The sequence below is a fragment of the Mustela putorius genome, unplaced genomic scaffold (genome assembly GCF_011764305.1).
Source record: "Mustela putorius furo isolate JIRA1106 unplaced genomic scaffold, ASM1176430v1.1 tig00003869_pilon_pilon_pilon, whole genome shotgun sequence".
Taxonomy (NCBI): Eukaryota; Metazoa; Chordata; class Mammalia; order Carnivora; family Mustelidae; genus Mustela; species Mustela putorius.
The window spans coordinates 11,689,381-11,715,639 of record NW_025422021.1 but is presented as its reverse complement, the minus strand read 5'-3'; the positions used below and the strand labels follow the sequence as shown (position 1 = coordinate 11,715,639).

Genomic DNA, 26,259 nt, shown 5'->3' with positions numbered 1-26,259 from the left:
TGTTTTGGGGTTCTGATGGTGCTAACCAGAAGCTGGAATTTTAAACATTTAGTTCTCAAATTTTGGTGCAGAGAATGACCATTTTTATGTTCTATCCTGTATTTATAGTTTTCTTTCTATTTTTTTTTTTTGCCTCCTTGTTTGTTCTCTCTCACAGATTCTAAGCTCTTTAAAAAATAGGAACCTTATCTTGCTGTTAATCAGAGGCCAGCATAATCTCTTGCTCTTAGTAGGTGCTTAGCAAATTGGATGAATTAAATTGGATAAAATTGTGGCTCTTATACCTGAAAATCTGCCTTGAGAGTACATTGGTTTAGTTATTCATTGTTTGATTATAAACTGGTTATTTATTGATTATTAAACCCATAGCATCTTTTTTGAGAGTGCTTTGGGGATAATTTCTTTTTTTAATTTGAAAAGTAATACATATTGGTTACAACATAAAAATAAGTGGAGGGTGACCTACATGACTTAGGCAGTTAAGTGTCTGCCTTCGGTTTGGGTCATGATCCCTCTGTACTGTTCATGCTTTCTCTCAGATAAAATAAGTAGATAAAGTAAAAAAAAGGTAAGAGTTCATCTTTCCTCCATCCCTCTCCTCAGTGACAGATTTCCCTTATTTTCTTTGAAGCTTAGCTATACATTTAAAAGACACTAATTACAATTTGCAACTGCAATTATAGCTCTTCTGTTGTGGGAAGTTTTTAGGTTTATTTGGTCTGTGGCAGTGCCAGAAGTGAAAGCAGTGAGTGTCTGGTTAAGTAGTGTCATACTCTTCTGTACTTGCCTTCCCCCCCCTTAACATAATTATTGGACACTGTCTCTTATTAGTGCACATAGAAACTTTTTTTTTTTTTAAGATTTCATTTATTTATCAGAGAGAGAGAGGGGGAGAGAGTGAGCACAGGCACACAGAATGGCAGGCAGAGGCAGAGGGAGAAGCAGGCTCCCTGCTGAGCAAGGAGCCTGATGTGGGACTTGATCCCAGGACACTGGGATCATGACCTGAGCCGAAGGCAGCTGCTTAACCAACTGAGCCACCCAGGCGTCCCGAAACTTTTTTTTTAACAGTTTAATTTTATTTCATTGCACTCTTATTTTTTTCCCTGTAATTTATGCTGTCATTTACCTACTGATAGATATTTAATTGTTTCCAGTCTTGGACTATTATAAACATTGTTGCAGTTGTATGCTTGTATACACCCTTTGTATTTGTGTGTGAGCATGTGGGTGAGGATAAATTCCTAGAAGTTATTTTCTTGGTTAAATAAAATGTGCATTTTAAACTTTGATAGAGCCCTCTAAAGACATGAATTTACACTCTACCAACAATGAATGAGAGAGCGTGTTTCTCCACGTCTTGGCCAATATACATGGTGTTAGAGTATTTTTGTTACTCTGTTAAGTGAGAAGAGATACATTGTTTCACTTATTACCCCTCCCCCACCATTGCCCCTTCTTTCCAAACTGGAGTATTTTGAAGCAAATCTTAGCTATCTTATACTTTAATTTATAAATATTTGAGTATGTACCTCAGTAAAGAGATGTGAACTCTTTAAAGTAAACATAACCCAAGTATTCATTGACACATGAATGGATAAGCAAAATGTGGTACATATATAAGATGGAACATTACCCAGCTTTTAAAAGGAATGGAGTTCAGACATATGCTAGTAGGGACAATCCTTGAAGATATTATGCTAAGTGAAATAAGCCAGACACAAAGGACAAATACTGTATGATTCGATTTTTATGAGATACCTGCAGTAGTTTAATTTTAGAGACAGAAGGTAGAATGGTAGTTGCCAGGGGCTGGAGGGAGAGGGAAGTGGGGAGTTATTGTGTAATGGGTACAGAGTTTCAATTTGAGACGATGAAAAAGTTCTTGAGATGGATTGTGGTGTGACTTTTCTTAATATTACTGAACTATAAGGTTAAAACGGTTAAGTTTTATGTTATATATATATATATATATATTTATTTATTTTAAGATTTTATTTATTTATTTGACAGAGAGAAATCACAAGTAGTTGGAGAGGCAGGCAGAGAGAGAGAGGAGGAAGCAGGCTCCCTGCCAAGCAGAGAGCCCCATGCGGGACTCGATCCCAGGACCCTGAGATCATGACCTGAGCCGGAGGCAGCGGCTTAACCCACTGAGCCACCCAGGCGCCCCTATGTTATATATATTTTATCACAATTAAAAGAACAACCACAGTACCACTTACCACACCTAAAATATTCACAATTATTTCTTAAAGTCTTCAAATATCCAGTGAATGTTCAGATTTTCCCATTTGTTTCATGAATGAATTTTTAAAAAAGATTTTATTTAGTTATTTGATACAGAGAGAGACAGTGAGAATACAGTGGGAATACAACCGGGGAGAGTGGAAGAGGGAGAAGTGCGGTTTTCCTGCCCAGCAGGAGCCCGATGGGATCGTGACCTGGGCTGAAGACAGACACTTAAAGATTGAGCCATCCAGGTGCCCCTCATGAATGATTTCTTAGGGTTGATTTAGAATTAGGATTCAGACAAGGTCCTCATATTGTGTTTGGTTTTTATATCTCTTAGGACTCTTTTATGTTAAACCCATTCAGTACCCTCCTCTTTTTCTTTTTGGTGTGTGTGTGTGTGTGTGTGTGTGTGTGTCTGCAATTTACTAGTTGAAGGAACCCACATTCTGGATATTACTGATTGCTTGTCTGAGATGTGAGGTTTAACTTATTCATCTCTGCCCATTATTTCCTATAAACAAGTGGTTGGATCTAGAGTCTTGATCGAATTTTAGATTCTATTTTTTTGTTTTGTTTAGCAAGGAAATTTCATAGTGGTTTTATACTTCCTGTTGGATCATATCAGGAGCTGCAGAATGTTTCCTTGTCTCTCCTGTGGTTAATGGTAGGATTAATCAGTGGGCTCAGATTTGTCAGTGTGACCTATTTATTATAAAGTTAGGTGTGTGTGTGTGTTCAGATTTTCCCATTTGTTTCATGAATGAATTTTTAAAAAAGATTTTATTTAGTTATTTGATACAGAGAGAGACAGCCAAATAGTGGCTATTAATTATTATTGTCCAGATCCATATATATTTTTTAAACATTTTATTTATTTGACAGAGAGAGATGGAACACACGCAGGGGAGTGGGAGAGGGAGAAGCAGGCTTCCCACCGATCAGGGAGCCTGATGTGGGCCTCTATCCCAGAACCCTGGGATCATGACCTGAGCTGAAGGCAGATGCTTAATGACTGAACCACCCAGGTGACACAGATCCATATTTTTATTAGGGTTTTTAAAATGGTGATATTCTATTTTTTTTTTTTTTAAAGATTTTATTTATTTATTTGACAGAGAGAAATCACAAGTAGATGGAGAGGCAGGCAGAGAGAGAGAGAGAGAGAGGGAAGCAGGCTCCCCGCTGAGCAGAGAGCCCGATGCGGGACTCGATCCCAGGACCCTGAGATCATGACCTGAGCCGAAGGCAGCGGCTTAACCCACTGAGCCACCCAGGCGCCCAAAATGGTGATATTCTAATTGTAGTAACCTTTCATATTCTACTGAGAGTTCTGTCTAGACTACTCTTAAAGTTTCAAGGATCACCTGTACTCACATGTGGCCTCTCTGCACTGGCAGCCTTATAATCTTCATTGCAGTGGGATCCTCCATTATTTCTTTAACTCACTATGAATATTCCTGTCCTTGAGGTTTCATGTTGTATCTACTGCCGAGTCTGGTGGCAAGTTTTACTTTCACTGTCATGCTCATCTGTAGGGGCAACACTTCTGTAACATAAGTACAGTGTGAAACCATATTACAGGATTTGATTTTCTGAATTATAACAATTTTTTGTCATTTCTAGGTTATATCTCTACAAATAAAAACTTTCAGTAAAGATTTGATGATAAAGGCCTGTGCCATACCAACTCTTTTATTTATGTCCTCTCACACATATTTAGAGTTAAAGTACATTGGCTAATTGTATCGTATTTTGTGTTTATTGGTTTTGTAGGGATGGTGTTAGAACGAATCTCTTAAATAATTTATGTAGGTATCTGTGTATTTACATGGATTACTTGTGAAATTTTCTTCCCTATGAATCTGGAATTTACTCTACTGCAATATTCATTTAACTCAGGTCATGAATTTAAACAAGTGAACATGACATTTCTTATGATTCAAGAGCTTGGAAGAAAGAGTTGAAGAAGTTTTTTGTTCTCTTTTCTGTGTTCCTTTTAGTTTCTTTTTTTTTTTTTTTCATTGCCAGTTTACCAGAAATAGTATAGAGAGATTCTTAGTGTAGAAGATTCTACTTGAGCTAGAAGTATAATCTTTAGTTATCTTCATTGTAATAACGTTTAACTACAACACAGCAATTTGGAAGTCTTATTAGATAGTAATTATTTTTTCTAATCATTTTTATGTTATATAAAACCCATTAAAACTATTTTCAGGTATGAAACATTTTCAATACACAGAAAGGTACAAAAGTAATATAAAAGATACCTTTGTACTCACCGCTTAGATCAATAGATGTTCACCTTTTGCCCTATTTGCTATAGAGTTTTTTTTGACCAAAGAACTAAGGGTCATCTTCTCCCTTCCTTTTTCTTTCCCTCCCTAGGGGCTACCGATATCTTAAAATTCCTGTGTGAAAATCCATGCATGTTTTGTACTTTTGCTACATTTAAACAATACATGATTGTTTTAGTGTTAAAATTGCACACAAATTATATGAATATTTTTGAAGCTTGCCTTTTTCACCTCCCAAGTTACTAATATGGACTAGTTAATTCATTTTTAACTGCTACTAAGTATTCTGTGGTATGAGTAAACCATGCTTTGGCAATCTGTTTCTTTGCTAAGGGACAATTAGATGCTTTACATTTTTTCATTGTTCCTGCAGGACAGCAGTGAACATTTTTGCATGTGTCTCTTTGTGTAGATACACTAGAATTTTTTAGGTTAGATTCCTGGGAGAGGGATTGCTAGGTCATAGAGTGCTATTCTGCGCGCGCGCGCACACACACACACACACACACACACACTTTAAATTTGCATTTTCCTGTTAGTAAAATTGAACATCTTTTCATGTTTTTAGGCCATTTGAGTTCTTCCTTTGTGAATTGCTGGTTCATATTCTTTGCCAGTTTTATGTTGGGTTTTGGGTTTTATATTACTGAGTTTTATGACATATACATATGACATATATATATATGTCATAAAACTCAGTAATATATACATATATATGTATATGTCATAAAACTCAGTAATATATACATATTCCAGATACTGATCCTTGGTTATGTAGAGTCCTAATTTCATCTTTTAGTTTGTGGCTTGTCTTTTCCTCTCATAATATTTCGTATTGTAACAAAAAGCTTTAAATAAAAAATGTGATTTTTCTTCTATAGTTTGTATTATTTGTGTCTTTTATATATTTATATAAATATTTTATTTATTTATTTGACAGAGAGAGAGAGAGAGTGAGAGAGTGAGTGCACAGGCAGGTGGAGGGGCAGGCTGATAGAGAAGCAGGCTCCTCACTGAGCAGAGAGCTGGATGTGGGGCTGTTCTCAGGATACTGGGATTATGACCCTAGCCAAAAGCAGATGCTTAACCCACTGAGCCACCCAGGTGCCCCATTGTATTATTTGTGTCTTTTAAAAGCAGTTCTCTCTACCTTAGTCTAAAAAATGCTATGTGTTTTGTTGTAAAAGGTCAAGTTTTTGCATTTCATATTTAGGTCTTCAGTTCATTTAGATTTCTTTTCTTTTTTATTTATTTATTTATTTTTAAAAGATTTTATTTATTTATTTGACAGAGAGAGATCACAAGTAGATGGAGAGGCAGGCAGAGAGAGAGAGGGATGCAGGCTCCCTGCTGAGCAGAAAGCCCAATGCGGGACTCGATCCCAGGACCCTGAGATCATGACCTGAGCCGAAGGCAGTGGCTTAACCCACTGAGCCAACCAGGCGCCCCATAGATTTTTTTTTCTTAAAGATTTTTTATTTATTTGACACAGAGAGAGACAGCGAGAGACAGAACACAAATGGGGTAGTGAGAGACTGAGAAGCAGGCTTCCCATTGATCAGGGAGCCTGATGTGGTCCTTGATCTCAGGACTCTGAGATCATGACCCAAGGACCCTGGGATCATGACCCGAGCTGCAGGCAGACACTTAACCAAGCCTGAGTCACCCAGGCACCCCTCATTTAGAATTTTAACATATAATGTGAGATTAAGATCTATTTTTTTCTTTTTTAATACATGGGTCCAGTTGTTTTAGTACCATTTATTGAATAATTTTTTTTTAAATGTCCCTGTAAGGTAATTAAAAAAAAAAAGATTTTTTTATTTATTTGTCAGAGAGAGAGAGAGTGAGTGCATATGAGCACAAGCAGGGGAGGGGGAGCCGCAGGCAGAGGGCAAGGAGCACAGGACCCTGGGATCATGACCTGAGCCTAAAGCAGATGCTTAACTGACTGAACCATCCCCTTGTCCCTTGAACAGTCATTTTTACCCCCTCCCTCAACCTGTAGTGCTTGCTGCCTCTGTCATATATCAATTTCGTATGTGTGTCCTCAGCTCTCTGTTGTATTGGTATGTCTCTTGCAGCAGTGTCATACTGCTTTAATTATTATAACATTAGAATAAATGTTGATATGGCAAGATTTCCCTTATTACTCTTCAAAAGAATTTTGGCTATTCTTGGTCCCTAACTCTTTCAATTTGAATTTCAGAGTCAGCTTGTCAAATCCTGTGGAAAATTTCTGTTAGATATTGATTGGAATCACATTTAATTTGAGGACATTGCAAAAGGAAATAGGAACAAGGATATTTGTTATAATGTCATTTGAAATTGGGAAAAATTAGAAACAGTAAGATTAGTAAATTGTGGGTTAATCATGCAGTAGAATACAGTAGAATACATATATTATTGTCTTTATAGTAGTATTTAGCTGCCTATCCCTGAGGGTAGTGTTTAATTTGCTTTTGCTTCCAGTAAAGTAATTTTCTCCATAAATTGCATATCTTTTGTTAGATTTTTTCCCTGATACCTTATTTTTGAAAAAAATTTTTTCCAATTTCTTGTTTATTGCTTTTTATCCAGTATTTTATATTATAAACATTTTCAGATACTATTGAGTTTTTTAAGCAGCCTTCTGAAGTTTTCTCTAATAGTTAACCTATAGATTTTCTTATTGATGAGTGCTTATTTTATATCAAGAAATTTACATATGTAGCACTTAGCATTTTGAACAAGCACCTAGGGATTGATATGATCATCTATATAAGTAAAATATTGTCTCAGAGCAGCAATTTGACCAAAGTTACACAGCTCTTATTCATAGCCATTTCTGCCCACATCCAAAACCTGTGTTCTTAGCTCTTTCCTAGGGCCTCTGTTGTAATTGCATATTAGTGAAAGTTAAGGAAAACTTTACAAAGAATTTGAATTTGATCTGTGGGGAGATTGGGAGGTGAAGGAGGACTTTATGGGTAAAAGGAATAGAACACACAAAGCCTCACAGGCATGAGAGAACATAGTGCAGTCACGTGCTAGAGTAGTTTTCACCTTCTCCCTTGAATAATATTTTATCTCGCTGGAGAATTTTGGTTACGTTTGTTTTCCCCTGCACTTTGAAGACACTATTCTGTTGTTTTCTGGTCTCAGTTGTTGAGAAGTTTTTTAATCTAATTGTTCCTTTGTAAGTAATCTGCTTTATTCATTTTTTTAAAAATTTTATTTATTTATTTGATAGAGAGAGAGAGATCACAAGTAGGGAGAGGCTGGCATAGAGAGAGGGGGAAGCAGGCTCCCTGCTGAGATCATACCTGAGCTGACGGCAGAGACTTAACCTACTGAGCCCTCCAGGTGCCCCTCATTGGTGGTTTTTAAGGTTTGCTTTTTGGTGATCTATAATTTCCCTATGATGTGTCTAGGTGTGACTTTATTTGTTGGGTTGGTTCTAGATGAGGATTTTTTGTCTCATCGCTTATGGAAATTCTCAACCATTGTCCCTTTGAATTTCAAGTCTCTCCCATTCTTTCTTTTGTGTTTTGGGACTGCCATAACATATTTGTTTGTTCTTCTCATTCTGTCTTCTGAATACTAGAGCTTACTCATTTTCTATCCATTTATCTTTTTTGGGTTGAATTGAGGGTGATTTCCCCAGATCTGTCTTCTAGATAATTCCTTCTTCAACTCTATCTCATCTGTTGTTTAGCTTGTCTATTAAAGTTTTTAATTTGGATAAATGTATTTTTCAGTTCTAGGAAAATCTTTTCATGTTGACTTGCCCTCCTGCCCCCCCCCCCTTTTTACTTGCCTTCTTAAAAAAAAGTCTTATTCTTTAGTTAGCATTTCAGTTCCTTTTATGGCTATAGTAATTTTGTTTTTTATTTTTATTTATTTCCATATCTTTGCTATTTTGATAATGCTGCTTTGAACATGGGGGATCAGCTATCTCTTTGAGATAATAATTTCTTTTTTTAAAAAAATTTTATTTATTTGAGAGAGAGAGAGAGTGAGAGCATGAGAGGGAAGAGGGTCAGAGGGAGAAGCAGACTCCCCACTGATCAGGGAGCCTGATGCAGGATTCTGGGATCACGTCCTGAACCTAAGGCAGTCACTTAACCAGCTGAGCCACCTAGGCGCCCAGCAGTTTAATTTCTTTTAGATATATAAAACCAGAAGTGGGTTTGCTGGGTTGTATGCTAGTTCTGTTTTTAATTTTTTAAGAAACCTCCATATTGTTTTCCATAAGGTTGTACCAGCAGTAAACAGGAGTCCTCTTTTCTTTACATCTTTGCCAATCTTGTTATCTCTTGTTTCTTGGATAAAAGCTGTGCTAACAGAAAAGAGATGATCTACCTCCTTGTGGTTTTGATTTACATTTCCTAATGATTATTGATGTTGAGCAACTTTTCGTGTACATGTTGGCCATTTATACATTGTCTTTGGAAAAGTGTCTATTCTGTTCCTTTGCCCATTTAAAAATAAAATTACTTTATTTATTTATTTTTTGCTATCGGATTGTATGAGTTCTATTATTTTTAAATATAATCCCATATCAAATGAATGGTTTGCAAACATTTTCTCTAATTCCTTAGATTGCTTTTTGATTTTGATTTGATTTTGATTGTTTCCTTTGCTATATAGAAACATTTTAGTTAAAGGATTTTCTACCTATTTATTTATTTATTTAATTTATTTTAAAAGATTTTATTTATTTTTTTGAGAGAGAGGAAGAGGCAGAGGGAGAGGAGGAGGGAGGCTTTCCCTGAGCAGGGAGACTAATGTGCGTCTTGATCCCAGGACTCTGGGATCATGACCTGAGCTGAAGGCAGATGCTTAACTGGTTGAGCCACCCTGAGGCCCCTCTACCTGTTTATTTTTGCTCTTTTGCTCCATTTTTGGTGTTATATCCTAAAAGTCATTGCCAGAGTCAATGTCAAGAAGCTTTTTTGGGGGGTCACCTGCCTCTCCCAGGCTTATGCATTCTCTCTCAAAACAAATAAAAAAAAAAAAAAGCTTCTTTTTTTCCCCCTAGGAGTTTTATTGTTTCAGGTCTCATATTTTATTGTTTCAGGTCTCATATACCTTGAATATGAGATATGAGTTAATATGTGTGTGTAAGGTAGGGATCTAATTTCATTTCTTTGTATGTGATTATCTAGTTTTCCCAGTGCCGTTTATTTAAGAGATTATCCTTTCCCCAGTGTTTACTCTTAGCTCCTTTGTTGAATATTAGTTTGCCATATATGTATTAGTTTATTTCTGGGGTTTTCATTTTATTCCATTGATCTGTGTGTCTGTTTTTATGCCAGTGCCATACTATTTTGATAACTGTAGCTTTGAAATACAGTTTGAAATCAGAAAGTGTGATGTTTCCAGCTTTGTTCTTCTTTCTAAAGGTTGCTTAGTCTATTTAGGGTCTTCTGTGGTGTCTGTCATATGAATTTTAGGATTTTTTTCTACTTCCATGAAAAATGCTATTGGAATTTTGGTAACAACTGTTACCATTGATTCTGTAAATTGGTTTGCCTAGAATGGACATTTTAACAATATTAATTCTTCCTGTCCATGAACATGGGATATCTTTCCTTCCATTTATTTGTTTCTCCTTCAATTTCTTTCATCACTGTTTTATAGTTTTCAGTGCACAGATCTTCCACCTCCTAGGTTAAATTTATTCGTACATATTTTATTGTTTTGGATACCATTGTAAATGGTATTTCTTTCCTTATCTTTCTTTTGTATAGTTTATTGTTAGTATATAAAAATAAAGTTGATTTGTGCCCTGTGTAATATTCTAATAGTTTTTTGGTACAGTTTTTAGGGCTTTCTACATATAATATGTCATCTGTGAACAGAAATAATTTCACTTCTTTCTTTCTGACTTGGTTGCCTTTTAATTCTTTTTCTTGCCTAGTTGTTGCAATTAGGACTTCCAATACTATGTTGAGTAGAAGTGATGGTAATAGGCACCTAAATCTTGTTCCTGATTTTTTATTATTTTTTATTTATTTATTTTTAAAGATTTTATTTATTTATTTGACAGACAGAGATCACAAGTAGGCAGAGAAGCAGGCTGAAAGAGAGAGAGGAAGCAGCAGGCTTCCTGCCGAGCAGAGAGCCCGATGTGGGACTCGATCCCAGGATCCTGGGATCATGACCTGAGCTGAAGGCAGAGGCTTAACCCACTGAGCCACCAAGGCGCCCCTTGTTCCTGATTTTAAAGAAAAGTTTTCATTTTTTCACCATTTAATATGACGTTAGCTGTAGACTTGTCATATATAACTTTTATTATGTTGAAATATATTTCCTCTGTACTCAGTTTGTTGAGTTTTATCAAGAAACAGAGGTTAACTTTTGTGAATTGCTTTTTCTGCATCTGTTGAGATTATTGTATGATCTCTAACCTTCATTCTGTGAATGAGGTGTTACACCGATTTGCATATTTTAATCATCTTTTCTTTTTTTAATCTTTTTAAATAAATGACCAGCTGACCCTTTGCATTCCAAGAAGGAACTCACTGTGCTTAATAATAGTCTTCACCTTTTGTACATATGTCAGTACATGTTTAAATCATTGCAATCGCTTTTCCTTCTTTTTTTTTCTTTTAAGATTTTATTTATTTATTTGGCACAGAGAGAAAGACAGCAAGAGAGGGAATATGAGCAGGGGGAATAGGAGAGGGAGAAGTGGGCTTCTTGCTGAGCAGGGAACCTGAGGTGGGGCTCCATCCCAGACCCTGGGATCATAACGTGAGCCCAAGGCAGATGTTTAACAACTGAGCCACTCAGGTGCTCCTTGAACCGTCTTTATATCCGAGGGATAAATCCCTCTTGATTATGGATCTGATCTTTTCAGGTGCTGTTGAGTTCAGTTTGCTAGCATTTTGTTGAGAATTTTTCATCAATCAGCATCAGGAATATTGGCCTGTAATTTTCCTTTCTGTTAGTGTCTGTATCTGGTTTTGGTGTCAGAGTAATGTCAGCCTTGCAAAATGAATTTGAGTGTTCATTCCTCTTTACTGTTTTGGAAGAGTTTGAAAAGAATTGGCATTAATTCTTCTTTAAATTTTGGTAGAATTCACCAGTGAAGCTATCTGATCCTGAGATTTTCTGGCTGGGAGCTATTGGATTACTGATTCAGTCTCTTTTGTTGATATTGGTCTGTTCAGATTTTCTTTCTTTCTTTTTTTTTTTCATTGATTCGGTCTTCAGTGATTGTATGTTTCTAGGAGTTTATCCATTTCTTCTAGGTGTCCAGTTTGTTCATATATAATTGTTCATAGTAGACTCTGTGATCCTCTAAATTTCTTTGGTACCAGTTGTAATTTCTCCTCTTTCATTTATAATTTTATTAATTTGAGTCATTTTTCTTTATTTCATGATTAGTCTAGATAAAGATTGGTCAGTTTTTTAAATCTTTTCAAAAAACCAAGTCTAAGTTTTGTTGTTCTTTTTTATTGTTTTTCATTCTTTATTTCATTTATTTCTGCTCTTTTCTGTTTTCTTTCATGCGCTAGCTTTGGACTTAGTTTGTCCTTCCCTCCCTCCCTTTCCCTTCCTTCTTTCCTTCTTTTCTTCGTTTCTTGATATGTCAAGTTAGGTTGTTTATTTGTAATCTTTCTTCCTTTATGTAGGCATTTATAGCTATAAATTTCCCAATTACTGCTGCTTTTTGGCATCTTGTAGGTTTTGGTTTGTTGTGTTTCCATTTTAATTTGTTTCAAGATTTTTTTTTTTTTAATTTTCCTTTCTTATTTGACCTATTCTTGTTCAAGAGTGTATTGTCTGTTTTCCTGTATTTGTGAGAATCCCAATTGCTCTTCTGTTATTGATTTCTAGTTTTATAGTTTTCTTTGTGTTCAGAAAAGATGTAATTTCAGTCTGCTTGAATTTGTTAAGAACTTGTTTTACAGCCTAACACATGATCTTTTTGGGAGAATGTTCTGTCTTGAGATGGATGTATATTCTGCTGCGGTTGGATGGAGTATTCTGTATGTGTCTGTTACATACATTTGCTTTATAGTGTTGTTTACATTAGCCGTTTTCTTATTAATTGCCTGTCTGGATGATCTATCCATTGTTGAGAATGTAGTATCATAGTCCCTTATTATTGTATTGCTTTTTATTTTTTCTTGGAGTTGTGTTACTGCTTATTTTACATATTTAGGTGCTCTGATGTTTAGGTGCAGAAATATTTATTGTAATATCTTCTTGATTAATTGATCCCTTATCATTATGTAATAACCTTTTTTTTCTCTTGTGGCATTTTTGACTTAAAGTTTATTTTATTTAAAGTTTAAATAAACTTAAAGTTTATTTTATCTGATGTGAGGGCAGCCACTTTTGCTTTCTTTTAACTATCATTTACTTGGGATATCTTTTCCATCTCTTTGAGCTTTTGTGTGCCCCATAAAGCTAATATGAGTTTCTCATAGGCAGAATGTCTTTGGATTTTTTTTTTTTTAAAGATTTTATTTATTTGACAGAGAGAAACCACAAGTAGGCAGAGAGAGAGAGAGAGAGGAGGAAGCAGGCTCCCTGCTGAGCAGAAAGCCCGATGCGGGACTCGATCCCAGGACCCTGAGATCATGACCTGAGCCGAAGGCAGAGGCCCAACCCACTGAGCCACCCAGGCGCCCCTGTCTTTGGATTTTTAAAATCCATGCAGCTTCTGTAGGACTTCTGATTGGAGAATTTAATCCATTTACATTTAGTATTTGTTGATAGGTAAGAACTTTTTGTTGCTATTTTGTTAATTGCTTTTTAAAATTAACATGTAATGTATTTTTGTTTCAGGGGTACAGGTCTCTGATTCATCAGTCTTACTGTTAATTGCTTTTTGACTCTTATGGTTCCATTTTTCTCTCTTCTTTTGTGACTTGATGAGTTTTTGTGATGACATGCTTTGATTTGTTTCTCTTAACTTTTTTGTATACCCACCACAAGTTCTTCTATTGTGGTTACTGTGAGGTTGACATAAAAATCTTAGATATTTTTTAAAGTCAATAAACTTTATTGATAAACGATAAATTGATAAATAATAAGACTTTAATTTATCAATAAATGATAAATTGATAAATGATAAAAGTTGTTTTTTTTAAGTTGATAACAACCTAAAATTCTGTAGTTTTACATTTCTCCCTCCCCGTTTAGATTGTTGATATTACACTTTGTATCTTTTTATATTTTAAATTTTTGTAGTTATAGTTGTTTTTAGTATGTTCATTTTTTTAACTTTTATACAAGAGTTGAAAGTGATTTGGATACTACCTTTGCAATATTAGAGGATCTTGCTTTGTATATTTACCTTTGCTTGTGAGTTTTATACATTCCTATATTTTCACATTATTAATTAGCATCCTTTCATTTCAGCTTTAAGGATTTTCTTTAGCATTTTTTCTAAGTCTTGTTTAGGAGTGATGAATTTTCTCAGCCTTTTTTTTTTAATTTGGGAAAGTTTCTTCTTCATTTCTTTCCTCCCTGATGAGCTGGGAGCGTGATGTGGGTCTTGGTCCCAGGACCCTGGCATCCTGACCTGAGCCAGATGTGGATGCTTACCTTGACTGAGCCACGCAGTTTGGTGGGCATGGTATTCTTGGTTGGCAGTTTCTTCTTACAGTATTTTGACTATATCATCCCACTCTCTCCTGGCTTGCAAGATTTCTCCAGAGAAATTATTATTTATAGACTTAATGGGGGCTTACTTGTATGATGAGTTGTTTTCTCTTGGTGCTTTCAAAGTTTTCTTTGTCTTTGACTTTTGATAACTTAATTAAAATGTGTCTCAGTGTAGCTCTTTTTGGGCTCAACCTATTTAGGGACTCTAGGACTCCCTGAGTCTTAATGTCCATTTATTTCCCCAAATTTGGGATATTTCCAGCCATTATTTCTTTAAATAGACTTTTGCTCCCCTTCTCTCTTTTCTCCTTTTGTGATTCCCATTATGTGTATGTTGTTTGTGTGGTATCTTAGGAGTCCTGTACTTTTCCTCCTCTTTTCTCATTCTTTTTTTCCTTTTGCTCCTCTGACTGACCGATTTTAAATGACCTGTCTTTGTGTTCATTAATTCTTTCTTCTTGGTGAAGTCTGCTGTTGAAAAGTTATATTGAATTTTTCAGTTAAATTATATTTTTCAGCTCTAGAATTTGTTTGTGAAATGATTTTCTTCTTGAACTTACTTTATTCATGTATTTTCCTTTTATTTTTACTTGTCTATCTAGGTTTTCTTGTAGTTCATAGAACTTATTTAAGAGGATTATTCTGCATTCTTTGTCATTTAGTTCAGCTCTGTTTCTTCATGGGCAGTTATTTGGAAATTTTTTGATTTCCTTTGGAGGTGTCAGGTTTACCTCATTCTTCTTGATCCTTTTGTTCTTGTATTGGTATCTGTGCATTTGAAGAGTGGTCTCCTCTTTCAGTATTTATAGGTTCACTTTGGAAGGGAAAGATTTTCTTCAGTCAGCCCAGCCTGGGATTCTGGATGGGTCATCTGATGCTATTCACTGGCAGGCAGCATTTCCTTTCTGGGTGTTTGGTTGGGTGGGGCCTTTGCCTGTGTTCTGATGTTGAGAGGGGTCCACTGGGTTCTACTGTCAAATAAGTCTACATTCAGGTGGGGCTGTTGGCTGGGTTCTGTGATCAGACAGGGCCATTGGCTGGGTTCCATAATCTCCTCTGGTTGGGTAGAATCCTAGTCTGAACTCCCTTACTGGGTTTGTAGCTAGTTGGACTCTGTGCTTGGGTGGGGCCACAGGCCTTAATCAGGCCTGATTGGGTGGGTCCCTAGGCTGTGTTCCCTGGCCAGGTGCGTCTTTCCTTCCTGCTTGGTAGAATTTTATGTGTTAGCTCTGATTTTGATTTACTCTCTGATTGTTCAAACTATTGAAAAGTATTGGAGTTACAATATTTTATTATTCCTAGACTACATTTTACAGCTTATTTCTTCCACCTGGACACCATATGAAGATTCTTTCTTTGTGCCTTGAGAAAATGTTCTTATAGGTGTCATGACAAAGAGTTCCAGATTAGAAATTAGACAGTCCTGACTCTAATCCCTTGAATTACTGGGTCATATGGGTGTGCGTTTATACTTTTGATACATTTTTACAGATTGTCCTCGTATTTGGTATGTTAATTTACACTCTTTCTGTCAGTACAATGGGAATATCTACTGCTCCATCAAAAGAAATGAAATCTTGCCATTTGTGATGACGTGGATGGAACTAGAGGGTATTAGGCTTAGCTAAATAAGTCAATAGGAGAAAGACAACTATCATATGATCTCCCTGATATGAGGAAGTGGAGATGCAATGTGGGGGGTTTAGGGGTAGGAAAAGAATGAATGAAACAAGATGGGATTGGGAGGGGGACAAACCATAAGAGACTCTTAATTGCACAAAACAAACTGAGGGTTGCTGGGGGGAGGGAGGTAGGGAGAGGGTGGTAGGGTTATGGACATTGGGGAGGGTATGTGCTATGGTGAGTGCTGTGAAGTGTGTAAACCTGGCGATTCACAGACCTGTACCCCTGGGGTTAATAATACATTATATGTTTATAAAAAAATAAATTACTAAAAAAAAAAAAGAATATCCACTGCTTTAGTACCTCACCAAGATAGTATATCATAAATTTGGGTCTTTGGAGATATGATAGGTATGAAAAAATTGTCACAATATAGTTTTATTTATTCTTTGTCCTATGCATTGTTTACAGGTGTGTTATTTAATTTTCAAATTTTAAGGATTTTTAAACATATGTCTCTTATTGATTTACAGTTTAATTATTTTGTGGTCTGTGAACATAGTTTATGTAATATCAATTTAAAGTGCTTCAGTACCATAAAGTCAATAAGATCCATATTGATTATGGATCCATAAGATTCATATCATTCTTTGATATTTTCTGCTTGTCTGTATTGAAAAGCCATCAGTAGGTCTGGGCTAATTTTAATGCTGGCGGTAAGGCTGTCTCCATTATTTGTAGGCAGTTGTGTTCTACTGAGGGAATATATAGTCAGCTTGCTGTCATAACATAATATCACAGACTGGGGCACTTAAACAACAGAAATTTATTTTTCTTGGTTCTGGTGGTTGGAAGTCCAAGATCAAGGTGTGGCAGGTTTTTTTTCTCCTGAGGCTTCTCTCCTTGGCTTGTAGATGACTGCCTTCTCCTTGTATCCTCATATGGTCTTTCCTCTGTGTACCTTTGTATTCCTCTTGTCTGTTTTTCTTCTTTTAAGGACACTACTTGTATTGCACCCTATGACCTCACTTAACCTTACTTCCTCAAAGGTCCTGTCTCCAGTTGTGGTCACAATCAGGATTGGGGCTTCAAAACATTAAAAAAAAAAAAAAAGATTTATTTAACTTTATTTTAGAGAGAGATAGAGATAGAGACAGAGTGTGTGTATAGGTGGGGAGAGGGGGAGAGGGAGAGAGAGAATCTTAAGCAGACTCCCTGCTGAGTGTAGAGCCTGATATGGGGCTTAATCTCATGACCCAGAGATCATGACCTGAGCCGAAACCAAGTGTCAGATGCTCAACTGACTGAGCCACGCAGGTGCCCCTGAGGCTTAGGGCTTCAGTGTATGAATTTTCAAGGGCCATAGTTAAGTAAGAGAAGAATGGATCCAGAGTGGGTATATTAATGTGTATGTTGATTAACGCATACAGTGTAGATCATTTGAAAAGGTATGTATGTTTGACTGTGAGTTAATAACATCCTAGTGCTGCCCCCTGGCCCCCCGCGTGCCGGAGAGGGAGAGATGTGGGGGAGAGGCAGAGGGAGAGATAGAGAATCTTATTTTCGTTTATTTATTAAAAACTTAAAAAAAAGATTTTTATTTATTCATTTGAGAGAGAGAAAGTTAGAGCACATGTAGGGGGAGAGCCAGAGGGAGAAGGAGAAGCAGACTTCTGCTGAGCTGGGAGCCTGACATGGGGCTTGATTCCAGGGCCTGGAGATGATGACCTGAGCCAAAGGCAGATGCTTAACCATCTGAGGCACCCAGGTGCCCGTTTATTTTTATTTTTTATTTATTTTTACTTTTTTTTAGAGAGAAAGAGAGTGCACCATAGCCGGATGGGCGGGCAGGCAGAGGAATAGGGAACGAGAGAAACCCAGTCAGGCTCCATGTGCAGTGCAGAGCTCATCATGGGGTTCAATCTCACGACCCTGAGATCATGACCTGACCCAGAATCAACAGTCGGAGGCTTAACTGAGTGAACCACCCAGGTGCCCCCTTAGTCCTTTTTCTTTCCTCCCTTCTCTCCCTTCTGGTCCCATCTGCTCCCTTCCCATCCTGTTTCCAACCCTCTCTTCCCAGAGTCCCGTAATTCTGCTTTTAGTCATTTAAACTCAGTATCAGTGGAGTTACAAGGAGAGTTTCTGGGATGCTGGGAATATTTTGTTTCTTGATCTAGTGGGTGGTTGCATATGTGTGTTGTTTGTGATACTTAATTGAGCTGCACACTTATTTTTTGGGCAATTTTCTGTCAGTTATACTTCAATTTTTAAAAGCTAAGTTAAGCTAAAATTTGGATATGTCATTTTATTGACTGTTTCTGTAGTTCTTTTCAACCTTTCTATTATTGCCCAAACATCCTGTTCACTAAGGAATGTTTCGTCTTCTTAATCATTTAAAACTATTGGATTCCAGGGTGCCTGGGTGGCTCAGTTGTTAAGCATCTGCCTTCAGCTCAGGCCACGATCGTAGGGTCCTGGGATCAAGCCTGCATTGGGCTCCCTGCCTGGCGGGAAGGCTGTTTCTCCCTCTCCCACTCCCCATGCTTGTGTTCCCTCTCTGTCAAGTAAAATAAATAAAACCTTAAGAAAACAAAACAAAACAAAGCTATTGGGTTTCTTGAAGAAAATATTTGTGATCTATGAGCTGCTGTTGTGAACACATTACTTCCTGCCTGCCTTTTTTTTTTTTTTTTGAGCCTTACTAGTTGTTTAAAAAAGACTCTCCTTGTTCACTTGGGGGGAGATCTTTAATACCTGTTTATATACAGTTGCAATGTCAGACCCCTGGACAATATACCTACAGAGCTTTGCATGCTTAACCTAGCTCCTTCATTCATTTTGCCTAAATATCACCTTTCCAGAAAGGCCTTCCATTTCAAACCTGCTTTGAAAACCTTCCTTTCAAAAATAATTTGCTGTCAGATTATTTTTGTAGAGCTTATTCTTCTTCTTCTTTTTTTCTTTTCTTTTTTTGTTTCTCTGTCTCTCCTTTTACCCCACTCCTCTAATAGAAAGTTAGCTCCATGAGAGCAAGGCCTTATGTTCTTGGGGCCTCAGTGCCAGGCCTGTAGTGGTTATTCGAAACGTTGTTGAAAAGCAGGTGTTATTAAATGGGTGTCTGGTTCTTTTCCATTTTTGCTCACAAGAAGTCTGGTTATTCTTTACCTAAAAGCTATTGAAGTCATTTTGGTGTTCTATTATTAGATTTAGTCTTTGTTTCCTCAAGTTTTTAGTGAACACTTGTTATGTGATATGTAAGATGCTTTAGTTCCCACACTATGTTCAACCTGGAATACAAAAACAAATTTTGTTGATCTTATCATATATTATACCCATATAGCATAGTCCTATGTTATTTAACGCTAGCTTGCAAAGCTTGGTTCTTAAATCTTTTGGCTGTTAATTTTTTCAGTCAACAGCCATCTGATATACTACTGTAATCCCAGTCTCTAGGTTGCTTAGACTACTCTTGTTCCTTGGACATAGTTCCAGGTTGCAGTTTTACTCTTTGAGGCCACTTGAAACTCTGTTCAAATTGTTCTTCACTCTCTGGCTATTAGCACTTTTGAAGTCATTTCGTTTCTACATGGAAAGTGTCTAAGAGAGCTTTCTGTGCCCTTCTTTATCTAATCCTTTCTCTTCTCCTGCTTTTCAACTGTCAGGCTTTTCATTGCATCCTTTAGTGTCTGTGTTTCCGTTCTTCTGGCATTCCTTTCATCTGTTTTTTATCCTTCATATTTATGCTTCTAGATAGTTTAATTAAATTATCATCAGTCACACAAATCAGGTTTAAAAATTTTTTAATTCTAAAACCTTTTAAAGTAGAAACATTGTCTTGATTTTGCTGAAAGAAGTTCTTTAATTCACATTTACTTTTATGAAGCAGGTGCTTGAGCCAGGTGCCTTAGACCACTTGGCCTTCCTGAATACAGCCATATTTATCTTTATTTTTTTAAAAAAGATTTATTTATTTATTAGAGACAGCAAAACAGGGGAGGGGCAGAGAGTGAGGGAGAGAAGCAGATTCTGCACTGAGTGCAGAGCCCGATGTAGGACTTGATCTCATGACCCTGAGATCCTGACCTGAGCCAAAATCAGGAGTTAGACGATTAGCTGACTGAGCCACCAAGGTAAGTACCCCACCATATTTACGTTTATTATTTTATTTTATTTATTATTTTTAAAAGATTTTATTTATTTGACAGAGAGAGACAACGAGAGAGGGAACACAAACGGGGAATGGGAGAGGGAGAAGCAAGCTTCCTACTGAGTAGGGAGCCTGATGTGGGGACCCTGGATCCCAGGACCCTGGGATTGTGATGTGAGCTGAAAGCAGATGCTTAATGACTGAGCCAACCAGGCACCCCTATATTTACCTTTAAATAAAGATTTGGACCTTAAGATATATTACTTCTTAACCTGTTTCATAATATAATAGGTGTTGAAATTTGGAAGGGGCACAGAAGCAATGGAGGAGGCTGCTCAGACTGCATCTGTCTGCCTTGAGGACTGATGAAATTTGTATCTCTGCACTGTAATCTATTGATCTACCATTTGGAATTTCTACCTTAAGGATGGATAGACTGAAGCAGTGTGTGAACACTCTGAATGCTTTATTTTTTGTGTTAGTATATATTTTTCTTAAGAAAGAGTTATATAACTTTCATTAGATTCTTGAGGAAGTCTATACTCATTTGCTTTTGAGCACTTTAAGTTTTTTTTTGTGGGGGGGCACCTGTATCCCCTGTATCCATCTCCCAGTTTCAACAGTTAACAACTCATAATCCATCTTGGTATACTCCTGCCTCTATCAGTGTACCCCACCAGATTATTTTGAAGCAAGTCCCATACATTAAAGCATTTCATTTGTATGTATTTATATAGCCATATCTGAAAGGTAAGGCTTCATTTTTCAATGATAACCATATGCTGCTACCATTATACCTACACAAAATAATTTTTTAATATCATAAAACACCCGTGAACATTCTTATATAACCACAATGCCATTATTTCACCTAATAAAATTATCTAATGAACTATTACCCAGTTCATAATTAGATTTCCCTGGTTGTCTTAAAAAAAAAAAATACCTTTTTCAAGTTGGTTTGTTACAGTCTGTTCATACTATATTTATTGGGTCTGTCAAGCGTTTTTAAATCCTTCCGCCTCCTTTTTCCTCTTGTCACTGATGGTTGCAGAAATTGAGTCTGTTGCCCTATGTAATGGTCTGCATTCATGATTTGTCTGTTTGGTTTTTTGTGGTGTGTTTAACTTTTTCCTTTACGTCCTATACTTCTTATAAATGGAAGTGAGCTCTTGAGACTTGGTGTGAAATTCAGCATGTTTGGTAAGAACACTTCCTAAATGGTGCTATGTGCTTCCCAAACATCACAGTGATGCATTTTTTTTCTTTTAAACTTCTTGTTATACTAAGATTGATAAGGATGTGACTGTCTGATCTCAAGTAGAAAATTTCCCCATAAGCCTTTCTCTAAAGCCATCAAAAAGTGGTCATTTTCTAGTTGTTCATTATTTTATTTTATTTAAAAAAAATTCTGATGGGCTCTCTGGCACTTTAGGGGATTCTTTCTTTCTTTCTCTCTCTCTCTTAAAAGATTTTATTTATTTATTTGACAGAGAAAGAGCCGGAGAGCATAGGCAGGGGGAGTGGCTAACGGAGAGGGAGAAGCAGGCTCCTTGCAGAGCAGGGAGCCGGACGCTGGCCTCCATCCCAGCACCCTGGGATCATGACTAGGGTCAAGGCAGATGCTTAAAAGACTGAGTCCCTGAGGCATCCCTCATTTTTTGTTTTAATAAAATTCATTGCTTATGCTTAAAAGACTGAGTCCCTGAGGCATCCCTCATTTTTTGTTTTAATAAAATTCATTGCTTTGGTTATTAGGGAACTTGAGCATCTTTTCTTATGTTTATTGGCCATTCAGCAGTTTTTTTTTTTTTCTTAAGATTTTATTTATTTATTTGACAGAGAGAAATCACAAGTAGATGGAGAGGCAGGCAGAGAGAGAGAGAGGGAAGCAGGCTCCCTGCTGAGCAGAGAGCCCGATGCGGGACTCAGTCCCAGGACCCTGAGATCATGACCTGAGCCGAAGGCAGGGGCTTAACCCACTGAGCCACCCAGGCGCCCTGTGGCCAAATTTTTTTTAAAAGATTTTATTTATTTATTTCACAGACAGAGATCACAAGTAGGCAGAGAGGCAGGCAGGGAGAGGGGGAAGCAGGCTCCCCGCCAAGCAGAGAGCCCGATGCGGGGCTCTATCCAAGGACCCTGGGATCGTGTCTGGAGCTGAAGGCAGAGACCTTAACCCACTGAGCCACCCAGGCGCTCTTTGTGGTCAATTTTTATCTTACATTTATGGCTTTTGGTTTAAGGTTTTACTTACTTATGCTTTCTATAGTTTGAGGTAATGGAGGGGAAATAGTTTATTTTTTCTCGGTAACTTTTTCACTTTTGCTGTGTATGGAGTATATTTTGTATATGGTATAAGATCAGAATAAAATTTACTTCCTGCATAAAAACCAGTTGTCCTAAAGCAGTTTGCGAAAGTCTTCTTCCTACCACATAGAACTTATGCCATATTTATGATATTAAATTCACAAATTTATAGTCTCTTTCTAGACTCCTTTGTGATCTACTGATGATATTGTATTCGCACAGATTTCTAAAAAAAATATTTATTTATTTATTTGACAGACAGAGATCACAGGTGTGTGGGGGGAAGCAGGCTCCCCACTGAGCAGAGAGTCTGATGCAGGCTCGATTCCAGGACCTTGAGACCATGACCTGAGCTGAAGGCAGAGGCTTAACCCACTGAGCCACCCAGCTATTATAATAGCTTTGTACTACATTTTAAGGTCTAAGTCACTGTCAGTAATCATTTTTTTCCTGAGTTTTACTGATTTTTTTCCCACACATAATGCTCTTCTATTGAAATTCAGAATTAGTTTGTGATTAGTCTCATTGTGCTTTAACTGTAATGGCATTTAGCTTGGTGGAACTGACTTTTAAAAAAATTAAATTGATTTTTCCATTTGAGAATATAGTTCTCTATTCAAATTTTTTGTGTTTTTTTTTTTTCGCTAAGGTAGTTTCTGCACTATTCTTACTAGTTTCTGGGGATTTTATGTTTAGGGTGGTTATTTTGTATTGACACAAGATATCTTATTTATGATTATTTGGATTGTGAATACAGAAAAGCTTGCTTCATTTTTGTTCAAGTATACCAATCATACTTTAAAATAAGTCTAAATAAGATTAGAAGGAATATATATATACTTAGGTACACTATATAAACTTTTCAAATAAGCTTTAAGTATTTCTGTCACTTACATACTCATTAATATAGTAAGTTAGAAATATTAAGGAATAGAAAATGTGAATTTTTTAGGAATTGATCAATTTCTACTTAATGATGTTTATAAAGGATGGAAGTAATAAAGTAATATGTGAAAGTTATAAATTGCAGTTAAAAAAATACTAAATCCTGTAATGAAGTTTTTTTTTTTTTTTTTGGTATTCTAGCTGGCACCTAACTAGTATATGGTCTTTTATTAGGAGGAAATCCTCCTCAACCACATATTTTATTTGAAGACCGATAAAAACTGTAGTGTTTTAATTTGGTACCGTAAGAATTATAGAGGAATAATAAATCAGCTTTGATACTGGCCTGCATTCATTTATGTATATATTGTATATAGAGGTAACATGTTTCTGGCAGATCAGACATCACTATTAATTTTTTTTCTTTTTCATATTACAGGTTTTGCAAAAGGCATCAAATTAAATCAAGTTCAAATATTCCCTGTGTCCCCAAAGACTTATTGATGATGTCTGAATTTGTTCTTCCAAGATTTATTTTTTGTCTTATTCAGTACTTAAGAGAAGGCTATAATGAACCAGGTATGTTTACTTTTTGTTAGTACTCTTTTTAAGTTCCCAATTAACAGAGTTTAGCATTAATAACAAGGTGAATTTCTTCAGATATAATTTTTTTGTTTAACGTGTTTCATGAGATGACTATGAAATAGAGACTAAATAAAAACACACTTTAGTATACATCAATTATATAACCTCATAGATAACCTGTAGTTTGGGACTTTCTGCTCCTGGGATCATAGATGCTTAGGATCAAACTTACTTGGCCTTTTGTAGGTGGGGAAATAATCATTTTATGGGGTTAAAGTGATTTTATTTATAATTATATTATGATAGAACAGAATTAAGAAGTCTTGGAAATGTGTGAATTTAACTTAGAATTTTAGAAGATAAATTACTATTTCACCATCTCTCTCTCTTTTTTTATAGATATCTCTATGTTTTTATTCTTCTACATGTATAATAACTTAGGAGAGAGTCAAATTGCTCACTGTCCATGTTACAGGTAGAATGTATGGGAGTGAACATCATGGTATTACTGAAAAGAAAAAAGAAACATGCAAATTATAGATATTCTTGCCTTGTAAGATTAGTCCAATCTTGATTAATATACTTCAGTTAAATATTTTGGAATTAGATATTATCTGTTGTCAGTCTGACATTGTGAATTACAGATACCAGTTACTGTGGTATAAACCAAATTTATTAACTTTTTGTGATCTTTTACTTTTCTGATGATACTTGTATTTTTATCATTTAAAGGACTGCATCTTGAATTACTTTTAGAGGTTTTAAATTATTTATTTACTATAAATAATCTTAAATCCAGTTTGAAATTATGACACACATATTTATCCATCCCCCATCATTGAAGTAGAAGAAACATAGAGCATCTTCATCATTTTTAAAAGTACTATGTTACTCTCATTGTAAGCAAACACTTAAACTTCTTGTTTGTACATTTTAAGCAAAATACACAATTCCTTGTTAACAACTTTCACCTGTCTCAGAGTATATGTCTTAAAATACAGGAAGAAATATTATTTTGAGTCAGGCCCAAACTACTCTGTCTTTGGAATGAAGAAACTAGAGACCATCTGGGTTATTGGACTTGCTTTTGTGCTATTTCTCATATACTAGTTAACAGAGTATTTGGAAATTTACATTTTTTATTATGTGTCCTATTTTAAAAAAGGTAATAAATGGAAATCATTTATTATGAGAACCTTAAAACTTACAATTATTTTGATCAGAGTAATTCATATAAAAGTATATTATGTTTATTTTTTTCTTTAGGGACTTCTAATAGTTATTAATAGATAGACGACATGGGTACATAGCTTTTATTTCATTATCTGAAAATGCAAAGGAATGATGAAAGCACTTTTTTGTCTGAGTGTCTTGAACTTAGGGTCATGAAATTTTCCTTTCTGTATTACCACTTATGCTCTACATTCATTTCTTCTTTCTGTGCAAGAAAAATTACTATATTACTTTGTGTAGAAATCACTTTAAAATTAAAGAATGGACTTGAAATCATTTAATCTGAGGTAATAGAAGCTCAGAGATTTTGTTGTTTGACAGATGCCTTGTGTTCCATTTCTCATTTCATCCTACAATCCTCAGATGAGTGTCAGAGTTCATCTAGAGCTCTTGCAAACAAAGAACAGTTGTTAATTAAATGTTTGCCATGTTACTACACAAGTCACTGGGGAGGACATAGAGATGAGTAATATACAGTGTTAGTTATCCACTGAGAAAGATAAGGTTTTTTTGGTCTGAGTCCCAGGACTCAGAGTTATCTAGAATTTCATTCACAGATCATCTTTGAACTGGGTTGTGAATTCCTTGGATGTAGGAACTAGGTCTTACTTAGTTTTGGTTCCCAGTGCCTATCAGGTAGTAGATGCTGAGTAAATGTTGAATGAAATTGATGTCCTCTTTCCTGGGAACACAGGCCCTCCATTAGCTCCCTTATATGTGTCCTTTTAGCTAATTATGTCTGAACTCTAAATCTCATTTTTCATTTCTTCAGAACCTCAGTTTCTCTGAAAGTTCTTTTATTCCCCCCTCTTAAATATTCTTTTTCAATTGCTGTACAAGTTTCTTTTCTCTTTCTTCAGCTCTACTAGGCATATCTTTTCTGGTATTTAAAAGCTATTTTAGTAAAAACATTTCTGTTTATGAAAACAGTTTTTTTTTAAGTTTTAGTTGCTATGACCTCCAGCTAGCATGAGTCTGTATTTTTAGACTATGATAGAGGATGGATTATTTGCTACACAGGTTTAAATTTAGTGCTGACATAATTTTGTTCTAATATTCTTATACTACTCTCAAAATTATTTGGTTTCTGTCTTATTTTAGCAAGTGATCTTAACTTTTTGTTATGTTTACATTTATATATCTGGAAAATATAACACCCTCAAATTGAATGCTTTTTAACTAGACTAAGTACTTAATACCTTACGAATTCATCTCTTTTTTCCATCTACTTTTTCTCAGAGGATTGAATTCCTGAGTGAGTCTGCCTTAGGCTGGTGCTGGGTGAATAACTACCTTCTCCTCCTTTTTTTTTTTTTTTTAAATTTTATGTATTTG

At 36.0% G+C, this 26,259-nt stretch overlaps 1 protein-coding gene across 8 annotated transcripts in view; it reads left to right on the top strand.

Moving 5' to 3' along the window:
• The window catches only part of UBR3 (ubiquitin protein ligase E3 component n-recognin 3), a 239,123-nt gene that overhangs the window by 5,463 nt on the left and 207,401 nt on the right, over positions 1–26,259 (top strand). For all 8 annotated transcript variants that reach the window (XM_045066843.1, XM_045066849.1, XM_045066846.1 and 5 more), the window contains exon 2: positions 23,546–23,685. In XM_045066843.1, the coding sequence (XP_044922778.1) occupies positions 23,546–23,685 (140 nt within the window). The remainder of the gene's footprint in view (positions 1–23,545; positions 23,686–26,259) is intronic.